At 37.3% G+C, this 19,564-nt stretch overlaps 1 protein-coding gene across 3 annotated transcripts in view; it reads left to right on the plus strand.

The window, feature by feature from the left end:
• LOC106868149 (purine nucleoside phosphorylase LACC1) overlaps positions 1-19,564 on the plus strand; it is a 44,143-nt gene that overhangs the window by 16,334 nt on the left and 8,245 nt on the right. The window contains exons 1-3 of one of the 3 annotated variants that reach the window (XM_052966387.2): positions 12,957-13,284; positions 13,408-13,515; positions 18,257-18,952. In XM_052966387.2, the coding sequence (XP_052822347.1) occupies positions 18,284-18,952 (669 nt within the window). In that variant the 5' untranslated portion in view covers positions 12,957-13,284; positions 13,408-13,515; positions 18,257-18,283. Of the gene's footprint in view, positions 1-11,466; positions 13,285-13,407; positions 13,516-18,256; positions 18,953-19,564 lie in introns of those variants that run through there. The other 2 variants (XM_014913281.3, XM_014913282.3) reach the window with 2 other exon arrangements.

The following is a 19,564-nucleotide window of genomic DNA, read 5'->3' on the forward strand; positions in this document are numbered from 1 at the left end:
ATTTATTCAGGTGGTAAATATATACATCTTTAGCTCTTGTTGTTACAGCTTCTGTGTGTGTGAGCATAGTTGTTGGGACGTTGTTATGTAGATGTAAGCGAGCTGTCGAGTGTAAGTCCGAAAGATGAAGAGAGACAGCTAAACACGTAAAGAGACTGTCTCCAGAGTTGGAATGTTGGAGACACTGCTTGACACGTCCATGTTCATGGCCGGCCGACCGAGAAAGAGGTAGAATTAAGCGGGAAAGCTTGCTTGTTTAATTCCACGCATGCGTGAGACTACACATGCGCACGGCGTTACTACAGGGCTCCCTTGCCAGTGCGAGAAACGCACGATAATATGAAATCTGTTAGAACGCCTGAGGCAGGATGGCCACTGAAAACCACCCACAAGATGTAGCACAAAACACACACAAAGAAAAATGAAAGAAATGAAATGTACACTCGTGTGATACATGCATGCAATGTACAAATGAAATGACAATGACAAAACAACCGTGATGACAACTGTCCAGGAAACTGGAATCACGCGATGTAAAAGTCTGATTGTTTGTTTTCCCTGAAAGGAAAGTAAATATATGAGTGCACAAGTGTGTGTGAGTGAAAACACAGAACAAGTGAAAGTGTCTGTAGAGAAAAAATCCAGTTCGTACAAGAGTCCCACAAGGAGATAGAACGTCCGTACTCAGGAAGTCGTGGTCAGTTGTGACCGGTTACCTGGTACGGAATATTCTATGAAAGTTACACAAGGAAAATTTGGTCTGTTGATCGTGAGTGGAAACATCCACTCTAACAGAGTCGACGAAACCGAGTGTGTTGATATGGTGTGTCCCTGGTGGTGGGGTTGTTGGCGCACGACATTGTGGTAGACAGTACATTGATGGTGAAAACGTCGGCGCAGGAACTGTAATATAGCTGTGTTCTGTATGTGTGGTGGTAATCTTGGTTGAACGAAGCTGGTGGCGAAAAGGTTGTTTGGTGATGAGTGTTTGAAGAGGTGCGCTTTTACAGACAGTCGACAGACAAATCTCTGTACGACCATTAGCGAAAACCTCGAAGAAAATTTTCTTAACCCAAGATGAAAAAACGACCGTGCGAACTCAAAAAGGAGAAATGGTGACGAATGGAAAAACAGAGGACTCCTTTTATTTAAACGTGTCACACGGTCGAACACCAAAATATATCTCAAAGATGATATACAAGTAATTATGTTATACTACGGTAACATAGATTTCGTAAATACCAGTAATGAGACGATAGAAAAGGCAACCGTATGAAATGAATAACAAGAGTTATTTAGTGTGGCATAAAAGATGTATGTGTATGTGAGAGTGTGAATGCGACATATAAAAGAACATAATAAAAAACAGGCCGTCTATATGTATGTGAGATATCACAGCAGAAAGAAAGTCAGTACACGTGAGAGTTTTATACCAAGTTCTTTGAGTACACAATTGGAAAGTCGCAGGCTGTAATTCTTGTCTGTTTATCGTAAGTGGAAACAGCCACTCTAACAGAGACGAGATAAAAAAACCGCGCTTGTTGATGTTGGTAATACGTAGTAAGTCGTGTTGACTATGGTTGGAGATGTTGGTGGCGTAGTAATCGTAGAATGGTGTTGGTCATGACGATGATGCTGGTTAGTAGTTCAGTCTCCATGGCCGCATTTGTTCTTTAGTCGGGTTCACCAGTTATAAGTTGGTAGTCCAGAGTCCATGCTGCGTTTGGTTCTTCGTCGAATCACCACTTTATAAGAAAGTGGGTTATTGCAGCTCAGCGGGCTGCGTGTTCGAATCACGTCGGGGGTCACCAGTATAGGAAAGTTGGTTATACATCATTAGATGTATACCTGACTTTCCTATATAAAATTAGAAATATAACGGAACGCTGAACTCCAGACTATCAACTTAAACAACATTTATTCAGGTGGTAAATATATACATCTTTAGCTCTTGTTGTTACAGCTTCTGTGTGTGTGAGCATAGTTGTTGGGACGTTGTTATGTAGATGTAAGCGAGCTGTCGAGTGTAAGTCCGAAAGATGAAGAGAGACAGCTAAACACGTAAAGAGACTGTCTCCAGAGCTGGAATGTTGGAGACACTGCTTGACACGTCCATGCTCATGGCCGGCCGACCGAGAAAGAGGTAGAATTAAGCGGGAAAGCTTGCTTGTTTAATTCCACGCATGCGTGAGACTACGCATGCGCACGGCGTTACTACACGTTTATTGTGACCACACATACACAACTGAATGATAAATGGAATGGTTAGTGCATAAAGGCCATGGTCTTCTGTGCTATCCTCCTATCTGCAAGCTGGCGTGTAGTATGAGAGAGAGAGACAGACAGACAGACAGAGAGACAGTCAAGCTGCGTTTTCACAGCTAGCGTCCCAATGCAGAAAGAGAAAGAGATGAGTGAGTGTCTGAACCTTAATGTTGCATAACGCCCTCTATTTGTTCAACTTGTTTAACCCGCTGTCAAGGAGGGGGGCAATTGCACCTACAAAACCATTATTATCATTATTATTATAAAGGCGGCTAGCAGGCAGGATCGTTAGCACGCCGGGAAAAATACTTAGCGGCATTTCGTCCGTCTTAGTTCAAATTCTGCTGAGGTCAACTTTGCCTTTTATCCTTTCGGGATCAATAAAATAAGAACCAGTTAAGCACTGAGGTGGATCGATGTAATCGACTTAGCCTCTACCCTGAAATTCCTGGCTTTGTGCCAAAATTTGAATCCATAATTATTATGTTCTTAGTTCAAAATCCGCCGAAGTCGACTTGCCTTTCATCCTTTCGGGGTTGATAAACTAAGTACCAGTTACGTACTGAGATCGATCTAATCGACTGGCCTCCTCCCCCAAAATTTCGAGCCTTGTGCCTAGAGTAGAAAAAAAAAAGTTATATGTTTTAGTGAAGCACGAAATCGAAACCTCATAACTAGGCCCAGTACACACTTGAGTCAGGTGACGTGTCCTGATTACCGTCCAATCAGATTGTAGAAATAAGTGAGATAATGATAATTATCTCACCTGTCCCTGTCTCTGGAAACGACATCCTTGTCTCTAGAAACGACATCCTTGTCTCTAGAAACGAGACCAATCCCTGTCTCTAGAAACGACATAAATTTCTTCTAGAAATTCGTTATCATCATCATGACTGATAATATTCATCGTCAATATGACGTTCAAAGTCATGACTAAGCCGTTTTAGAAGCTTATGTTTATCGATGAGAAGGAAAATACTGAATGATCTAAGCATAAACTCAGCAATTTTTAAACTGATAAGTACCCACCGACCACCACCGAAATCTGTGTATGAGAGTAGGCCCCCACGACCACCACAAGAACCAACTGACGTATGCATTCCTCTTGTGTGTCATGATTCCAACATGGTACTACATTAAGAAAAACATCTCTGGCCTCGCGACACACCCCTTTAAAGGCCCACTGTTCAGGTAGCAAGCACCTTTCCTCAGTTGTATTTACGTCTGAGGAAGTCTGTTTAATCTATTTCAACAATTTTCCCAGGTCAGCCTATCTGGACCGGGTTGCAGAGTAGGTTTCCCACATATATTTCACGAACATAGCTGTTGTAATCAACAACTGTACAGTAGCTCATCCCCAGTTCTTCAACACAAAATTGAAGTCGATTCCTTGATTCATAAGTAAAGAAAAAGCAGTTCAGTTCTAAGAGGAAGGGTGCCACCTTCGAACCATGTATCTTTTCTAATAGACACACATTCATTGCATCCTTTTCAGGAGCACCGCCAGTAAATTTTTCCGCAATGTATCTTGTTCATATAGTGTCATTTTGTACACAATTTTCTTCTTGGGATAACACCCTTCTCTTGGAAGAAACTGCATCTTCTTCGGTTTTCAATTTCTCCATCATACCCGACAGATTTCTAATTAGGTTGAAAAGATCTAGGAAAACACACAGTTCAAAATTATGAAAATGTGGTAGTGACAGGACAGCAACCGAAGAAAACCGTTTCTCAAAAACAAAAAAACGAACAGAGGTGAAAACGACAAAAATGCAATAGTACAAGCGTTTTCACAAGTTTGTCTTAAATATCCATGCTTGTTTTGAGACGTTTTATACAATCTGAGTAATATAAAGATTTCCTTTCACATGACCCAAGATACACTTATAATTAAAAAAAGAAATAAAGGAAATGTGCATAATACATGACATATGGACGCCAGGGGAATATGTCCTGTGCATCACGTGTTACACGGGACAGGCAAAGGGTTAAAAATTGTCGTTCTGACAAAATGGTAATAGCTCGCCCACATAAGTTGGATTTTCTCCGTTTTGATGGAGAATTTTCAAATTTGTTTTCCCCTCGACGGCAACGAACTGATAGCGGCCGGTCAGGCCCCTGTATTTATTTATTTATTTTTGTCGAGTGAGAAGCGAAAGAATGGTAGGTAAAATTCTCTTTGATGGGAAATATGTCGATTTGTTTTGCTTTTGCTTTTTTATGCAAAGTCAAGCAAGATTAATGATCAAATTTAAGGTAAATTTCAATAAATTTCTCTCTCTCTCTCTCTCTCTCTCTCTCTCTCTCTCTCTCTCTCTCTCAGTTATTTCATACCAACATCACTACCAGTCATTTGTATGCAGTACTCAAATGAGAGAACATCTATTTCATTAGTAAGAAAGTGAATTTTGGAAACAGCATCTACTTTTTATTTAAACAATTGAAGAACAATTTAGATATGGAAGTTCCAATGGTGAAGGATATGTAACGACCGTGAGAAGAGAAGTGACGAGAATGGCTCCTGTAGTACTTCACACGGTCGATACAATAAATATAAAAAGAACAAATGCATATAAGTGCCAGAAGGAAAAGAGAGACACAATCGGGTAAAATGTTTAACAGAAGACTTTATTCACATGTTAACATGTGTGTCTGTCATGTATACATAATAATAGACAGGCCGTCATGAGAACAATGTATATGTGTGTGCATAGGCATGGATGTATGCGTGTGCGTTAAGTACAGAGCATAGAAAGAGTCTATGAGAAGTTAGAAGAATGTTCAGACACAAGAATGATAAATACCAGTTCGTAGTCAATTGCACACGATAGTTGAAATGCTGTATCAAGAAATTGCGGCGATGATGCAGAGCCGGTTGTGGTACATGTACGTACGTGAGGCTGTGGCTGCGATGCTGCTGCCTGGGTCTCTTGGTACAGGAGTTCTCGCAGGTTGTATTTGTTATTAACCATGGTGAAGTAATTCACGAACAGTGTTGCGTTAGAACCTGTGCGAGTGTTGCTTGTTGCTGTGTACGTAGAGAAATGATGTTGACGTTAGGGCGAATGGTGACGACGGAGATACAAGTCGTCGAATGCTATTGGACGAAGTTGATAAGTCTCCATGTGGCTGCTGTTGTGTTGTCGCTGGAACTGGCTGTGTCCTGTGTGGTCAGTGGCTAGACCTCAAAAGGTCTGGAACCGAAAGACAATCGAGACGATGTGAAGCTGGAGTTTTTATAGAGAGCAGTCGGCTCAAACTGGGGTTTAGAACAGACTGTCTTACGTGACCTGATTTGAAGGCTGCGATTGGTTGGGTTGCATAATTGGCGCGCGATAGAGCAAGAGACAAATTGCACCAATACCAACCAACCAGAGTAGTGGACACAACAGGGTCCAAAAGTGCGGCCAAAGGCTAGCTGTTATCTACTACGTACGTATTTATGTATATATAATAGAGAGGAGAGGAATTTCCCTCAAGTTTCCGCTACAGATAGCCCCTCACCAGTCATTTTTGGGGAGACAAAATAGACGATAAAAGGAAGATATTTCTGTAGTGAAAAGGTGAAATTAGAAAGAACGGTTGGTCATTAAAGTAAAATGAAAGCTGGCACTAACCTATCAGAAGGAATGAGAGATCTAAGGCGGGGGTCACCAATTTCTAACGACCGTGCGAAGAGAGGTGACGAGAATGGCTCCTGTAGTACTTCACATGGTCGATACAATAAATATAAAAAGGACAAATTGGGATCTTTCTGATTTGGCGGGCGCCACTTGTTTTCTTAACGAAACATTTTCAAACTGCACTAATTTTATTGAAGGGAAAAGATCTCATTACACCGCACAACGTGTTGTTTACATTCCACAGCAGTAATTGTTTTCACCTCGATAGACGTCAGTGATTAGTTGAAATTACCGAAATACGACAATTTTTTACATGAAATAACTTCGAATACAAAAATTAGTAGTAGTAGTAGTAGTAGTAGTTGATGATACACATATAATTATTATATTGTGTCATGACATTCTGTTAACCACCGTATGAATGTTTTCATCTGCACAATACTTTAAAAGCATTATTATTCCTGAATGAGGGAATGAAAACTTTAATTTTCTTTTAAAGTTCAAAATGGTCGAAAATTTCCCAATAAGCCAATGTGTGTGAATGCGTTCCACTCAGTAGTGTAGCTAGGTAGGGGTGGAAGCAACAAGATGGTCTGCTCTGATGCGACGCTTTTAAGGCGGTGGCACACATTCTAGCTGTGTCACTTTCCACTGACTGTTTATTACAAACACTTGATAAAGTTATCTCTTAGATTACTTTAAACTAAAATGATCTTCGTGTTATCTAATCACGAACATGCTATTAACATCAATGAGGAGCGAGTTAAAAAAAATACCAACTTGAATATTAATAGAGATAGTTTTACCTTGGTAACTAACGACGTTTGTACATGACGCAATCAAAAGGAATGTAACTTACTTTTCTTTTTTATAATTTTATCGGGTCCCATGAGATCCATTAAAGAATTCATTTTATACATCATCGTTAGCATTAACCTAACAATAGCTAAGTATTTTTGGCGTCAAACAAGATGTTACTAGCGGCAAACACCGCTAGCCAAAAGACAATTTTTTACCGCCCCTCCCCCCATTTTCTCCCAAATTTGTTTATTAAAAAAATTTTTTTTTTGCCAAAAATCCCCGTTAGGCGCAGGAGTGGCTGTGTGGTAAGTAGCTTGCTTACCAACAACATGGTCCCGGGTTCAGTCCCATTGCGTGGCACCTTGGGCAAGTGTCTTCTACTATAGCCCCGGGCTGACCAAAGCCTTGTGAGTGGATTTGGTAGACGGAAACTGAAAGAAGCCCGTCGTATATATGTATATATATATATATGTTTAGTGTGTGTGTGTGTGAAATTTTCCACCCCGCCTTTCCCTCCCAACTTCTTCAATTTTGACTTTTTCCCCAACACTAACCCTGAAACCCTAACCGTAAGTACAGAAATGTTTTGAAATTTTTGTCCGAATCATAATGTTCCTATTTGGATCTTGTTCAAAACGGGGGCACCAGTATTTTCTTAACGAAACACTTTGAAACTTGGGACACTGGTAGAATGTGTCATATAAAACATCTTTTTCTCTTAGTCTTCTTAACAAAAAAAAACGTACATCGCAAGTTATTTCATGTTAAAGTTGTCGTATTTCTGTAATTTCAACCAATGACTGACTTCCATTCAGCCGTAAAAATTAAGTGCTGACTACGTAAACAAATGATTCTCAAACGATTCTGGCGGTGATAAAATTATTATTTCCTTGTCAAAAAATGGCTGAAGCATATTGGCAGTAGCTAATAAACCTTTCTATTATAGGCATAAGGCCTGGTTTTTGAGGGAAGGAGCAAGTCAATTAGGGTTAGGGTTAGGGTTACGGTTAGGGAAAACGAACACACGTGTGTTGCCTCTCTGTAAAATGTCAGAAGTAATGGAGATTAAATACGCTTTACACCGTTTAAATTGCCAAAGGAGTAAGTGTAAACAGCTGAATACTTGTCAGTGATTGGTTGAAATTATCGAAATAAGACAATTTTTTACATGAAATAAACTCGAATACAAAATTTTTTTTCTGTTCTATAACACAAAATAGATAAGTATACGAAGTTTGAAAGTCTTTCGGTACCAAAAACACTACATAAAACATAAATGAAAACTGGTGCCCCCGTTTTGAACAAGATCCTCGGGATCTATTTTAAAACGGGGGCACCAGTTTTCATTTATGTTTTATGTAGTGTTTTTGGTACCGAAAGACTTTCAAACTTCGTATACTTATCTATTTTGTGTTATAGAACAGAAAAAAAATTTAGTATTCGAATTTATTTCATGTAAAAAATTGTCTTATTTCGATAATTTCTACTAATCACTGACGTCTATTCAGTTGAAAACAGTTAGCGCTGTAACGGTGTATATCGTATTAATCCCCTAACCCTAACTAGACTGTTAACCGTAACCCTAACCCTAACCCTAAAACTAACCCTAACTCTAGAATCCGAGCTCTAAAATTGTTACACACATAGATACGCACAGCGTAATTTATTATATAAACAATATATGCGTATAAATTACGATTAAACCGGATGAAATATGTCACAGGGAATAAAATTTTTATGACCGCCCAGCAGTAACTCTATTCAGCTGAATAGACGTCAGTGATTGGTTGAAATGACAGAAATACGACAACTTTAACATGGAATAACTTGCGAATTCCTTTTTTTTTTTGTTAAGAAGACTAAGAGTAAAAGATGTTTTATATGACACATTCTACCAGTGTCCCAAGTTTCAAAGTGTTTCGTTAGTTTTTCGTTAAGAAAACACTGGTGTCCCCGTTTTAAAATAGATCCCATCCTCGTATTTTTCCGCATATTTAGAAAAAAAAAAAAAAATCTTTAAAAAAATTTCATAAAGATTTTTGGAAATTTTTTTCAGAATCATAATCTCCGTATTTTTCCACATATTTTGAGAGAGAAAAAAAATTCTGAAAAAAGTTTAAAATGAAGAAAATGGGGGTAGGGTGGGGTGGGCGTTGGTTGGTAACTTAGAAATGTCGATTTTTGTCAATTTTTTTGCAGATTCGTATTTCCCGTAACCGAAAAGCGAGGTTTGTGTCGAAAAAAAAAAAAAAATTTAAAGAAAGGGTGGTTTTTTAGTGGGGACGGTGGAAGTCTTGCCCGAAAAACTAATAAAGTAACTACGTAAATACACACTCACATACATAGATGCACAAGCGCACGAACACACACACACTAGCAGAAGCAAAAGGAGGAATATAATTCGATTCGATCAACCACTCACTAAGAAAGTAACCCAGGGCCGTCGCTAAGCCCCTGCAACTCCTGCGGTCGCAAGATGCCTCCGCGGTTGAGGGACCGCATGTTAAGAGCAAACTACATAGATTTATTTCATTGTACCATCCATTTTTATTTTATATTATATATTGTATATTCCATATTCTATATCCCACATTGGTTTTGCAGGAATATAAATAAAACATAAAAAACAGACAGTGTTGGAACTCTTTTAAACAAAATAATACATATATATATATATATATTTGACGTTGTTGAAAAGCTGGTCACTTTGTACCCTGAACAGTAGCCTTTGACCTCCTAAGGCAATAAAAACTGGAGACAAAATTGTTTCTGTACCAAAAACAAGCGCGCGCACACACACACCCACACACAAGTTTGTGCGTGTGTATGTATGTGTATGTATATCTATCTATGTACAGAGGGGTAGAAAAAAGATATAACGTTAGTTTTTTTATGTGTTGTATTTTAGAATCATCACAACAGACTCTGCTGTGATAATTCTAAAATACAACAAACTGTAAGGGACTATGTTTGATTTTTGCAGATAATAAAAGGTGCGTAGATTATGAATTTTGGTTTGAAGAGATGGGGCCTCGAACCAAAAAGTTGCAGGGGGCCTTTAAAAGTCATGCGATGGCCTTGAAGTAACCACCACTATAGCCAGGAGCTTTCTAAGCTTACATTTCTCAACTAGGCAGTAATACTATGAACTTTTGAATAACAATAACGTGAAAGTGAGCTACTCTTGCCTGGACAATATTGCTGTAATATATAGAACAAGTATGATACTCGTCGATGGGGAAAATTTGGCTTCTATTTTTAACATAGATGACTGCATATAGGTTCCATCGTTAGTGGCTGGGGAGACAAGTAGTGAGGATGAGAAAAACGTAGTTATAGAGTAGAAAGTAAACTACAGGAAAACCTAAAAGCGTAAGCCTACAAAAGCACAAACATTGGGGCAAATACTAATACCAGGGATTCCAAAATGAAGAAGGAAGACGTTGTGATAAGGCAAGAATTAAGAGAAGATGGCTATCGTAAATACACTATGCATTAACTAACGAATATTATTGAATTTAAGTTTTTAAACAAAATTTGTAAGTTTCTTCAAAGACAAGGGATGGACTTTAATCAGAATGAAGTTGATGATAGGACACCGGTCCAAGTATTAAAGCAAAGAAAATTTTAAATAATTTCTTAAGCACAATGCCTCGAATTAGGGATTGTGTATAGTCACTTATATCGATTCTAACGCTCGAATGAAATATGTTTTATCCATTCCTAAAGGATGTAAAGCAAAGTCGGCAGAAAATAAAATAAAAGAACTTGGTCACCTAACTGACTGACCTATTATTTAATGTCTTTTCTTCTTCTTTTCTTAAATTCTTCCACTTCATACACAGTCTTAAAATTCTGTGGCCAGTGATATTGCCCTGGGATGGTAGGAAGAGCTCTGACGGGCTTACCCTTTGCCCTTAGGACAGAAATAGATGCTTCATATAGGACACCATTATTAGTGATTCTTTCCTACTAATTGGCGTTAGTTTGTCCTCTACCCAATTGATGGAAATTAAAGATTATTGCAGAGAGATAAAATACGAATAAATCAAATATAATTTCTCTTTTTATTTCCCATATACCTCCAAAAAATAGAGCTCTTCCGATATTCGTGGCAGAATAATGCAATATCTAGTTGTGAATATGTGTCAAAACATAACAGAATTCAGCCTAGCGTAGAACAGATCTTAATTTCAACTTAAGTGTCATAAATGTGATTGTGGGAATGTACAATTTTTTCGTGTTTTACAAAGTGAACTGGATAATGGTGTATAGAAAATGTTTAGACATTAATGTTCGCCAGCAAGTAACAACAATCTATAGTAAATAGGAAACGGATATGTTTTTTGAACTAATAGAAGTTATTCTGTTGAGGAAATGCAATAGTAGAATTTAGCTGCTAGCAAGAAAGAGAGAGCAAAAGATGACAGCTTGTTCATGGTTGCAGGTGACAGCTGAGAGAAAGTTAAAAACGCAGTAATTTCACTTATGTTTAAATAGCCAAAGTGGTTTAAATTAAACGTGACAGCTTTGTGTAATGGAAAACTAGCCAAGATTCGAACTGATTGGTTAAAATTAAGTGTAACAACGTTGTGTAATGGAAAACTAGCCAAAATTCGAACAACGAACTTTTGGTCCACTTACAGTAAGTCTCGATATTTTCGCCAACTTGTGTTCTTCATATTTCAATTCGCCGGCCCTTGTAGGGCGGCGAGCTGGCAGAACGTTAGCACGAGGCGCGAAATGCTTAAAGGTATTTCATCTGTCTTTAAGTTCTGAGTTCAAATTCCGCCGAGGTCGGCTTTGCCTTTCATCTTTCCGAGGTCGATAAATTAAGTAGCAGTTGCGTACTAGGGTCGGTCTAATCGATTGGCCTCCTCCCCCAAAATTTCGGGCCTTGTACCTAGAGTAGAAAAGAATATTTTAATTTTCTTTAGTAATAAAAGCAAGAAAAGTTGTATCTTTTGACCTTTTTCAACCGATCAGAAGTGTTAGATCAACAGTTCGCGACTCTACTAAGAATAAATAACTCATTTTGTTAAGTTCACTTTATATAAGCAGGTAACGAGAGATCATTCAACCTATTTTTCAATAGAGAAATATTGATAAAATCAAGAGAATACATAAACTTCGGATATTGGTTGCAGGCCGAAAGCGGCAAGCATTACTATCGCATCTACAACACTTTACTTCACTTGCCAAGTTATGATACTACTATACCAGCTACTCTTACATTGCTGTCACTAGCACATATTTCTAAACATGTTCGCATAGATAGATACTGAAATTTTCTTTACCGAAAAATGTTTAACCCTCTCCCTTTCGGAACGGTGGGGATTCAGAAGGTATATCGTATCGCGTTGAAAATAAATAAATAGATAAATAAATGAATATTGGTGCTTCTTTAGCGTGCAGTCAGTCTATCGCAGTATCCGTAGTCGACGGAGGTAAAGAATACGTACACCACCGGTTTTCGGCGTAACAAAAACCCTAAAACTAACCCTAACCACCGGGTGTACGTATTCTTTACCTTCGCCTCCGTAGTCTACGCTGTGAAATGACCTAATCGGGGTTAGGGTTTAGGATTTAGGATAAGGCTTCAGGTTTAGTGTTAGACCGCACGCCTAAGTATAAATGGCCCTAAATATTTTTATATAAAATAAGTACCACGGACTTCGAAATAATGTCTTTTTATGAAAAGACAAATTTGAGAAATTTACTTTTTTCTCAACCCCGGACCGACTTTGGCCAATTTTTTGACACTACGCACTTAAAAACCATGGGAGAAGCCTTTTCGGTAAAAACATTAATATGCCAAATTTTAAAATTTCCAATAAACTTTGAAATTTCAACAGCTGCAGCCAAACAGAAAAGATCAAAAATAAAAAAAAAAGAAAGGAAAAATTCATTAAACAAAAAAGAGAATTTGTAAATACTTTCAAGCAAAATGGTGTGTGAATTTAAGGGAGATTTGGCTGTTTCCTGCACATTCCACGACCACCTTCCTCGTTATATTCTCACTTTCACATGTATTGATGTTTTTCGATATTTTTCTCAACATAAACACGCGTGATCCATAAATTTTTTATAAAAATATGTCCAGCATTTCGAAGGCAGTGATGAAAGAAAAATTGGAAAAACCGTCAAAACGGAGAAAACTCCAACTTATGTGGGCGTTCTGGTCCGAAACTCCGCCCATATTTTGTAAGGGTAAATATTTAGCTGCTATTTTTAGCTGGTCGCGTGACCACAGGGAAGATCATGCCCCAAGTAAACATTCGGTAGCTGTGAGGATAGAATGCTTTTATCCTTTCCTCTCCTAGGAATTGTGGATGACACATTTCCTCCAGCGAATTTTATGATTCAGGTATCAACATTTCGTCTATCACGAAGTCTTCTAAAACTGAAAGCATTTTAACTGGATCAGTTCAGGTGAACAGGCAGTAGCAGTGAGACACGATTTTTAAGTTCAATACGACCACTTAAATATTTAACTTAACTTTTCACCTATTTGTACGTTACTGGAGAAAGTAACCTACTTCCTCTTTTCTAAATCATTTAAGACACATTTCGACATCAAATCGAATTATAAACTGTAAGTAAATTTAATATTATGTTGTTTCTTGATATAATATAATATAATACTCTGTGTGTGTGTTTATTAAGCCTAACATCGATCGCTTAAGACGTACATACACATAATTGATTTCTTTCGTAGGCATACGCCATAAATTTAGTGAGAGGGAACAGATGATTTTATCAACTCAGCATTTTACTGATACTATTTTATCGCCCCTGGAAGGATGAAATGCAACGTCAACCTTAGGTGAGATTTGAACTCAAAACGTAGAGAATTGTAATTAAATGTCGCAAGTTATTTTGTTAATCATTCTTACTATTTCTACCGTGCTTCGACGAACAATAAATTTCATCTGTTCCAAATGTTGATAGCGAAATGCCGGAAGCTCCAGTCAATGTATATAGTCTTTTTTGACAGTCGAGCACATATGGTATTCTGAACCTGACTATCCAATCTTTTATCTAGATGTACTCTGTCTCCAAAATGTCCTTCGTTTTTTTAAGACGATATGTTAGAGGGAGATTTGGTTGCTGTACTACCGAAAAAAATTTCGGTGATAATAGGCGTTTTTAGTCGCTAGTCTAAAAGTGATATGCAATTAGCTGTAAACAGAATTTTTGTATCTTGTCAAACTTTAAAGTCCTTAGAAGTACATCGAAAGTTTTTATTTAATCTGTAAGGCTGGCACACAAACTTGTGTGTGTTTCCAGTGTTTTGTTTTTAGTCTAGAAAGTTGCTACCAAACGAAGGGCCGATCGAACGAAACCGTGGTCCAGATTAATGTTTGTTAACCTCACAAATACGTAAACTTATATCAGGCTTTACAGACTTCCAGCACAAGGTTCTATGGGATAATTATCTTTGGCGATCTTTCGCTTTGACTCCCGATCAGCTGGTTTTGTTCATTAATTTCCGTAAAATTTTTTAATTTATTTACTTTTGTTTAAAGTGAAAGAGAGGAGAAAGTGAAAGGTGTATGAACGTGCATATGAAATATACGTGTGTGTGTGTGTGTTTGAGAGAGATAGTGAATGAGTGCCACTTACACATACATGAGAACACACACGTTCACTCACTCACTCACACACAAGCACACACAAAAAGATGTATGCATATGTATTGATGTATGTACATGTACACGACAACACACCCCTTCACTCACTCTCTTTTCCCTCTCTCTCTTTCTTTCACACACACACACACGTACATACATCTTTCACTTTAAAACAAAAGTAAATAGATAAAAAATATTACGGAAATGGTAATCTTCAAGTTTAAGGGGATAATAATATATTTAAAAATATTCAAGGGAAGTAACTGAACATCTTACCAGTATTCTCCGTACATCTCTGTTTATAAATAAATCACACACGTGATTTGATTGACGTTAGGGTTAGGGTGTGATTTATTTATAAACAGCTAGAAGAAAACGGATAATACTGGTAAGTCGTTAAGTTATTTCCCTTGAATTTTTTTTTTTTTTTTATCCCCTAAACTTGAAGATTACCACGGAAATTAATGAACTCCGGATGACAGTTCCGAGAGTCGCCAACACAAAGTTGTATGGGATACTTTGCCGATCTTCGAAAGACCGCCTTATCTTTTAGTACAACAAAATACACAAAATAACCTCAAACTATGACATTCCATTTCAGTCTGTTGCATAACAGTTCCAGATTATGACAGCTACAGCCAGCAGCTCCCTATACTTGCACGGTCTTCTACTCTTCACTGAGATCAACTCAGTTTTTTATCCATTTGTGGCCAACAAAGTACGACTACTAAAGCTGAGACTCTCTCTCTCTCTCTCTCTCTCTCTCTCTCAGAAACTGGTAGTGTTCAAACCTAGAGACAGATGAGTTACATCTATTTCGAAATATCTAAGAAATACGGCGTGTCACGATGGGGCCTCTACAACTCCATCAACAGTTGAGAGCCCACGAAAGTAAAAAAATAACATGACGTGTTAGTGTGATACCACGTATCTAGTGACAGCAGGACAATCAAGGGGAAAGAACAGTCAATTAAAGGGATGCAACTCAATGTAGCGTTAGCTATTCTGCAATTTTTTTTTTTTTTTGCTTTGGTGGTAACTCTACTCTTTTACTTGTTTCAGTCGTTTGACTGTGGCCATGCTGGAGCACCGCCTTTAGTAGAGCTAATTGACCCCCGGACTTACTCTTTGTAAGCCTAGTACTTATTCTATCGGTTTCTTTTGCCGAACCGCTAAGTTACGGGGACGTAACCACACCAGCATCGGTTGTCAAGCGATGTTGGGGGGACAAAGACACACACACACACATATATATACATATATACGACGGGCTTCTTTTAGTTTCCATCGAACAAATCTACTCACAAGGCTTTGGTCGGCCCAAGGCTATGATAGAAGACACTTGCCCAAGGTGCCACGCAGTGGGACTGAACTCGGAACCATGTGGTTCGTAAGCAAGCTACTTACCACACAGCCACTCCTATGTAAATTCAAAAAGTTTAAAAATCATTTTAACATCAGAAGTTTATTAAACTTGGGGATTAATGTTGACATTATTACCCGGAAACGAAATCGAAAAAAAAAAAATAGTGCAATAGGTATTAAAAAAGGTGTAGAAAACAAAAATGTGTGGAGAGGGTGGGAGGAAAGGCCTTCGGAAAATTCACAAGATCCAATGTTTTTCCCTCGTAACTTTTAGGAAAATGGGTTTTTTTATTATTGAAATTTTATATAAATACCTTTCAAACGGTATAGATTATGATTATAAAGAAATTTGTGGGGAAAATCTTTTCCGAGGAGGTGGGGAGAGGATTTCGGAAAATTCACTAGATTCACAAGATCTGAGTTTTTCCCCTGTAACTTTTAGGAAAATATAATCCTTTTGAAATTACAAATTAGGCCAAATTCGTATTTGGGTTGATATGGTTAATTAAAACCCTTGAAGGCTGTGCCCTAGTATGGCCACCACATTAACCAGTTTAATGATTGAAACCAATAAAAGAATGAAAGAATTATTATGAGTCCTAGAAAGAAGTTGGAGATTTATCAGCTGAAAGTTGAATATCTTCCTCTTCATCTTCAGTGCTCTTTTCATCAGATTGTTGATACAGCACATTTGCTCTGTTGGTCAAATAATTGATATAGGAGTCAGTATTTGGAATAAATCATCTGAAGTAAATGTAATGTTGTAACATCTTTATAGAGTCAAATCGATAATTGGAAGTTGTCTCAAACTGTTGGAATATGGATGGTAGTCTCTCATAGTTCAAGAAAGATAGTTCTACAATTTCTTGCTGAACATCTACACAAATGATTTGTTTGTAGAAATCAAATGTATGTGCTGTACATTACCTCTCTTCCATCAAATCAACGATGCCTGAACTAGTGCACAGTGTACCACACATCAGGTGTCAAAGCAATTGCTGAATAACACAAGATGAAGTGTTTTGCTCAAGAACACAATACACCACCTGATCAAGGAATTGAAACCATGTTCTTGCAATCTTGAATGCAACACTCTAAATGACAACATGTTGAAATGCATGATGATCAATAAGGGAAATGATTTAAAAAGAAAAGAGATAAATATAAGTGATAAAAGGGAGCAGCAAATTAACAATAAGTGAAATAATTGATATAGAGATATAAGGTTCTATAGGAATAGAGTTTTATAAGAATCATTTAAAAAAATAGTTTTACAATAATCATTTAAAAAAAATATAATAGTGAAGAAGCATTAGAAGTAGTATATATATATATATATATATATATATATATATATATATATATATATATATATATATATATATATATATATATAATAATAATATTAGGGACAAAATCCAAAATTACAGGTAAAAACTCAATTAAAATCAATTTATAAAAAATTAAAATTAAATTGAGCTTTATAGAAACTTGGTTATTTTCCCTAAAACTATATATATATATATATATATCATCATCATCATCATCATCATCGTTTAACGTCCGCTTTCCATGCTAGCATGGGTTGGACGATTTGACTGAGGACTGGTGCAACCGGATGGCTACACCAGGCTCCAATCTAATTTGGCAGAGTTTCTACAGCTGGATGCCCTTTCTAACGCCAACCACTCAGAGAGTGTAGTGGGTGCTTTTACGTGTCACCCGCACGAAAACGGCCACGCTCAAAATGGTGTCTTTTATGTGCCACCCGCACAAGAGCCAGTCCAGGGGCACTGGCAACGATCTCGCTCGAAAACCCTACAAGGCCAGTCAGGCAGTACTGGCAACGGTCACGCTCAGGATGGTACATCTTATGTGCCACCCGCACAAGAGCCAGTCCAGGGGCACTGGCAATGATCTCACTTGGCTTGCCGGGTCTTCTCATGCACAGCACATTTCCAAAGGTCTCGGTCAGTAGTCATCGCCTCGGTGAGGCCCAATGTTCGAAGGTCTTGCCTCACCACCTCAGCCCAGGTCTTCCTGGGCCTACCTCTTCCACAGGTTCCCTTAACTGTTAGGGAGTGGCACTTTTTCACACAGCTATCCTCATTCATTCTCACCACATGTCCAAACCAGCGCAATCGTCTCTCTTGCACACCACTACTGACGCTTCTTATGTTCAGCTTTTCTCTCAAGATACTTACACTCTGACGGGTATGCACATTTACATTACACATCCAGCGGAGCATACTGGCTTATATATATATATATATATATATATATATATATATATATATATATATATACATATCCATTTCTTAAGATTTTTATTTAGATCACTTTAAAACATTAAGTTTGTATCAAAGAAACAAGAGGTGGAGTCACCTGGGTTGCTATCAAAAGGTTAAGAAATTTATATTCTTCATATTTATTTATTTTCATATTGAATCTTACTTATATGGACACAAATGAATGGTGCACAACCTTGCAAATAGTTGATTTTCAAAAGTATGTTATAACTACAATGTTCATATGTTTACTTGAGATAACTATTTTTTTCTCTTTTAGGACTATAGCTGGAATCAAGAATTCAATATGAATACCAAAATAGCACTGTTAGTTGACACAACATCGATTATAAAATATTCCCTCCAAGCAGACCTTTATAGCCTCTGTGATAATTTGTCAGCTGAGGATTGTTCATTGCATATTTATCTTCTTGGACAAGACTCAGACAACAAAGACATTACACAAATAAATGAAAAATTAAAGAAATATTCCACCATGATGCAAACTTTCTATTCAGAAAGTAATCCTGAACTGCTATTTCTTGCAAAGAGGCATCTTGATGATAGAAACTTTGAAAGCATCTTTATAACATCTAGTAATGATAAAATTCACATGTGGAAGGCTCTCACCAATATTTTAATGACAGCACGTCAATATGAATTTTCTTTTAAAACCCTAGGAGAAGCTTCTGAAATAGAGCCAGAAATTGATTTAAAGCGTTTACAAGAAGAATGCCGTGAAATGCTAAAAACCATTAATACTAATGAACCAATTCGAATTATAAAATCTCCTCTGATTCCAAAAGACATATTTTACCATGGTTACTCAACTCGTACTGGTGGGATATCTAGCATAGCAGGATTGAAATCCCTTAACCTTCTATATATTACAAAGAAAAAAGACCCAAAAATTGTAATAGAAGAAAATGTCCGCAGATTAGCAGAAGCAGGAAATTTCAAACCTGAAAGTTTTACAGTAAGTTCACTTAAAACCTTTTATTCTTTTACTTACATTCCCTCTACTTTTATATCTGCTCTTTTCCCTCCTTCTTCTCCTCCTAGAAAGAACTGGACATTTCTCTTATCTTAATTTCAGAAGGATAAAATATGATTAAGACAGAGCTTCTTAAATCTGCACTTTGTTGATTTCCCCATCAGCAAAAGCATAAAGTATAGAATGTATAATAATAGTAGGGAGAAGAGAAATTCAAATAGATGTTATGATTGTTTCAATAAATGAACACTGTTTGCTCCATACCACACATAAAGTTATGAAATACATACAACATATGCAAAGTGTACAATAAAATAAAATAAATATTGCTCATTGATATCCTCAGATATCATAATTTTAAACATATTCAACTTATATAACTACATGGGTGTATAAACTGTATGCAAATTCACAGAATGTATACAATCCTTCATCAACGAACATCCTAGCATCTGATATGATGTGAATGAACAATAATAATTTTATTGTACTGCATATGTTGTATATATTGTGTGTGTTACATAACTATATGTGGGTTGGATAAATAGTGTTCGTATACTGAAAGGATTATAACATTGACTTGAATTTCTCTTT

Source organism: Octopus bimaculoides, chromosome 3 (genome assembly GCF_046866305.1).
Source record: "Octopus bimaculoides isolate indiv1 chromosome 3, ASM4686630v1, whole genome shotgun sequence".
Lineage (NCBI taxonomy): Eukaryota > Metazoa > Mollusca > Cephalopoda > Octopoda > Octopodidae > Octopus > Octopus bimaculoides.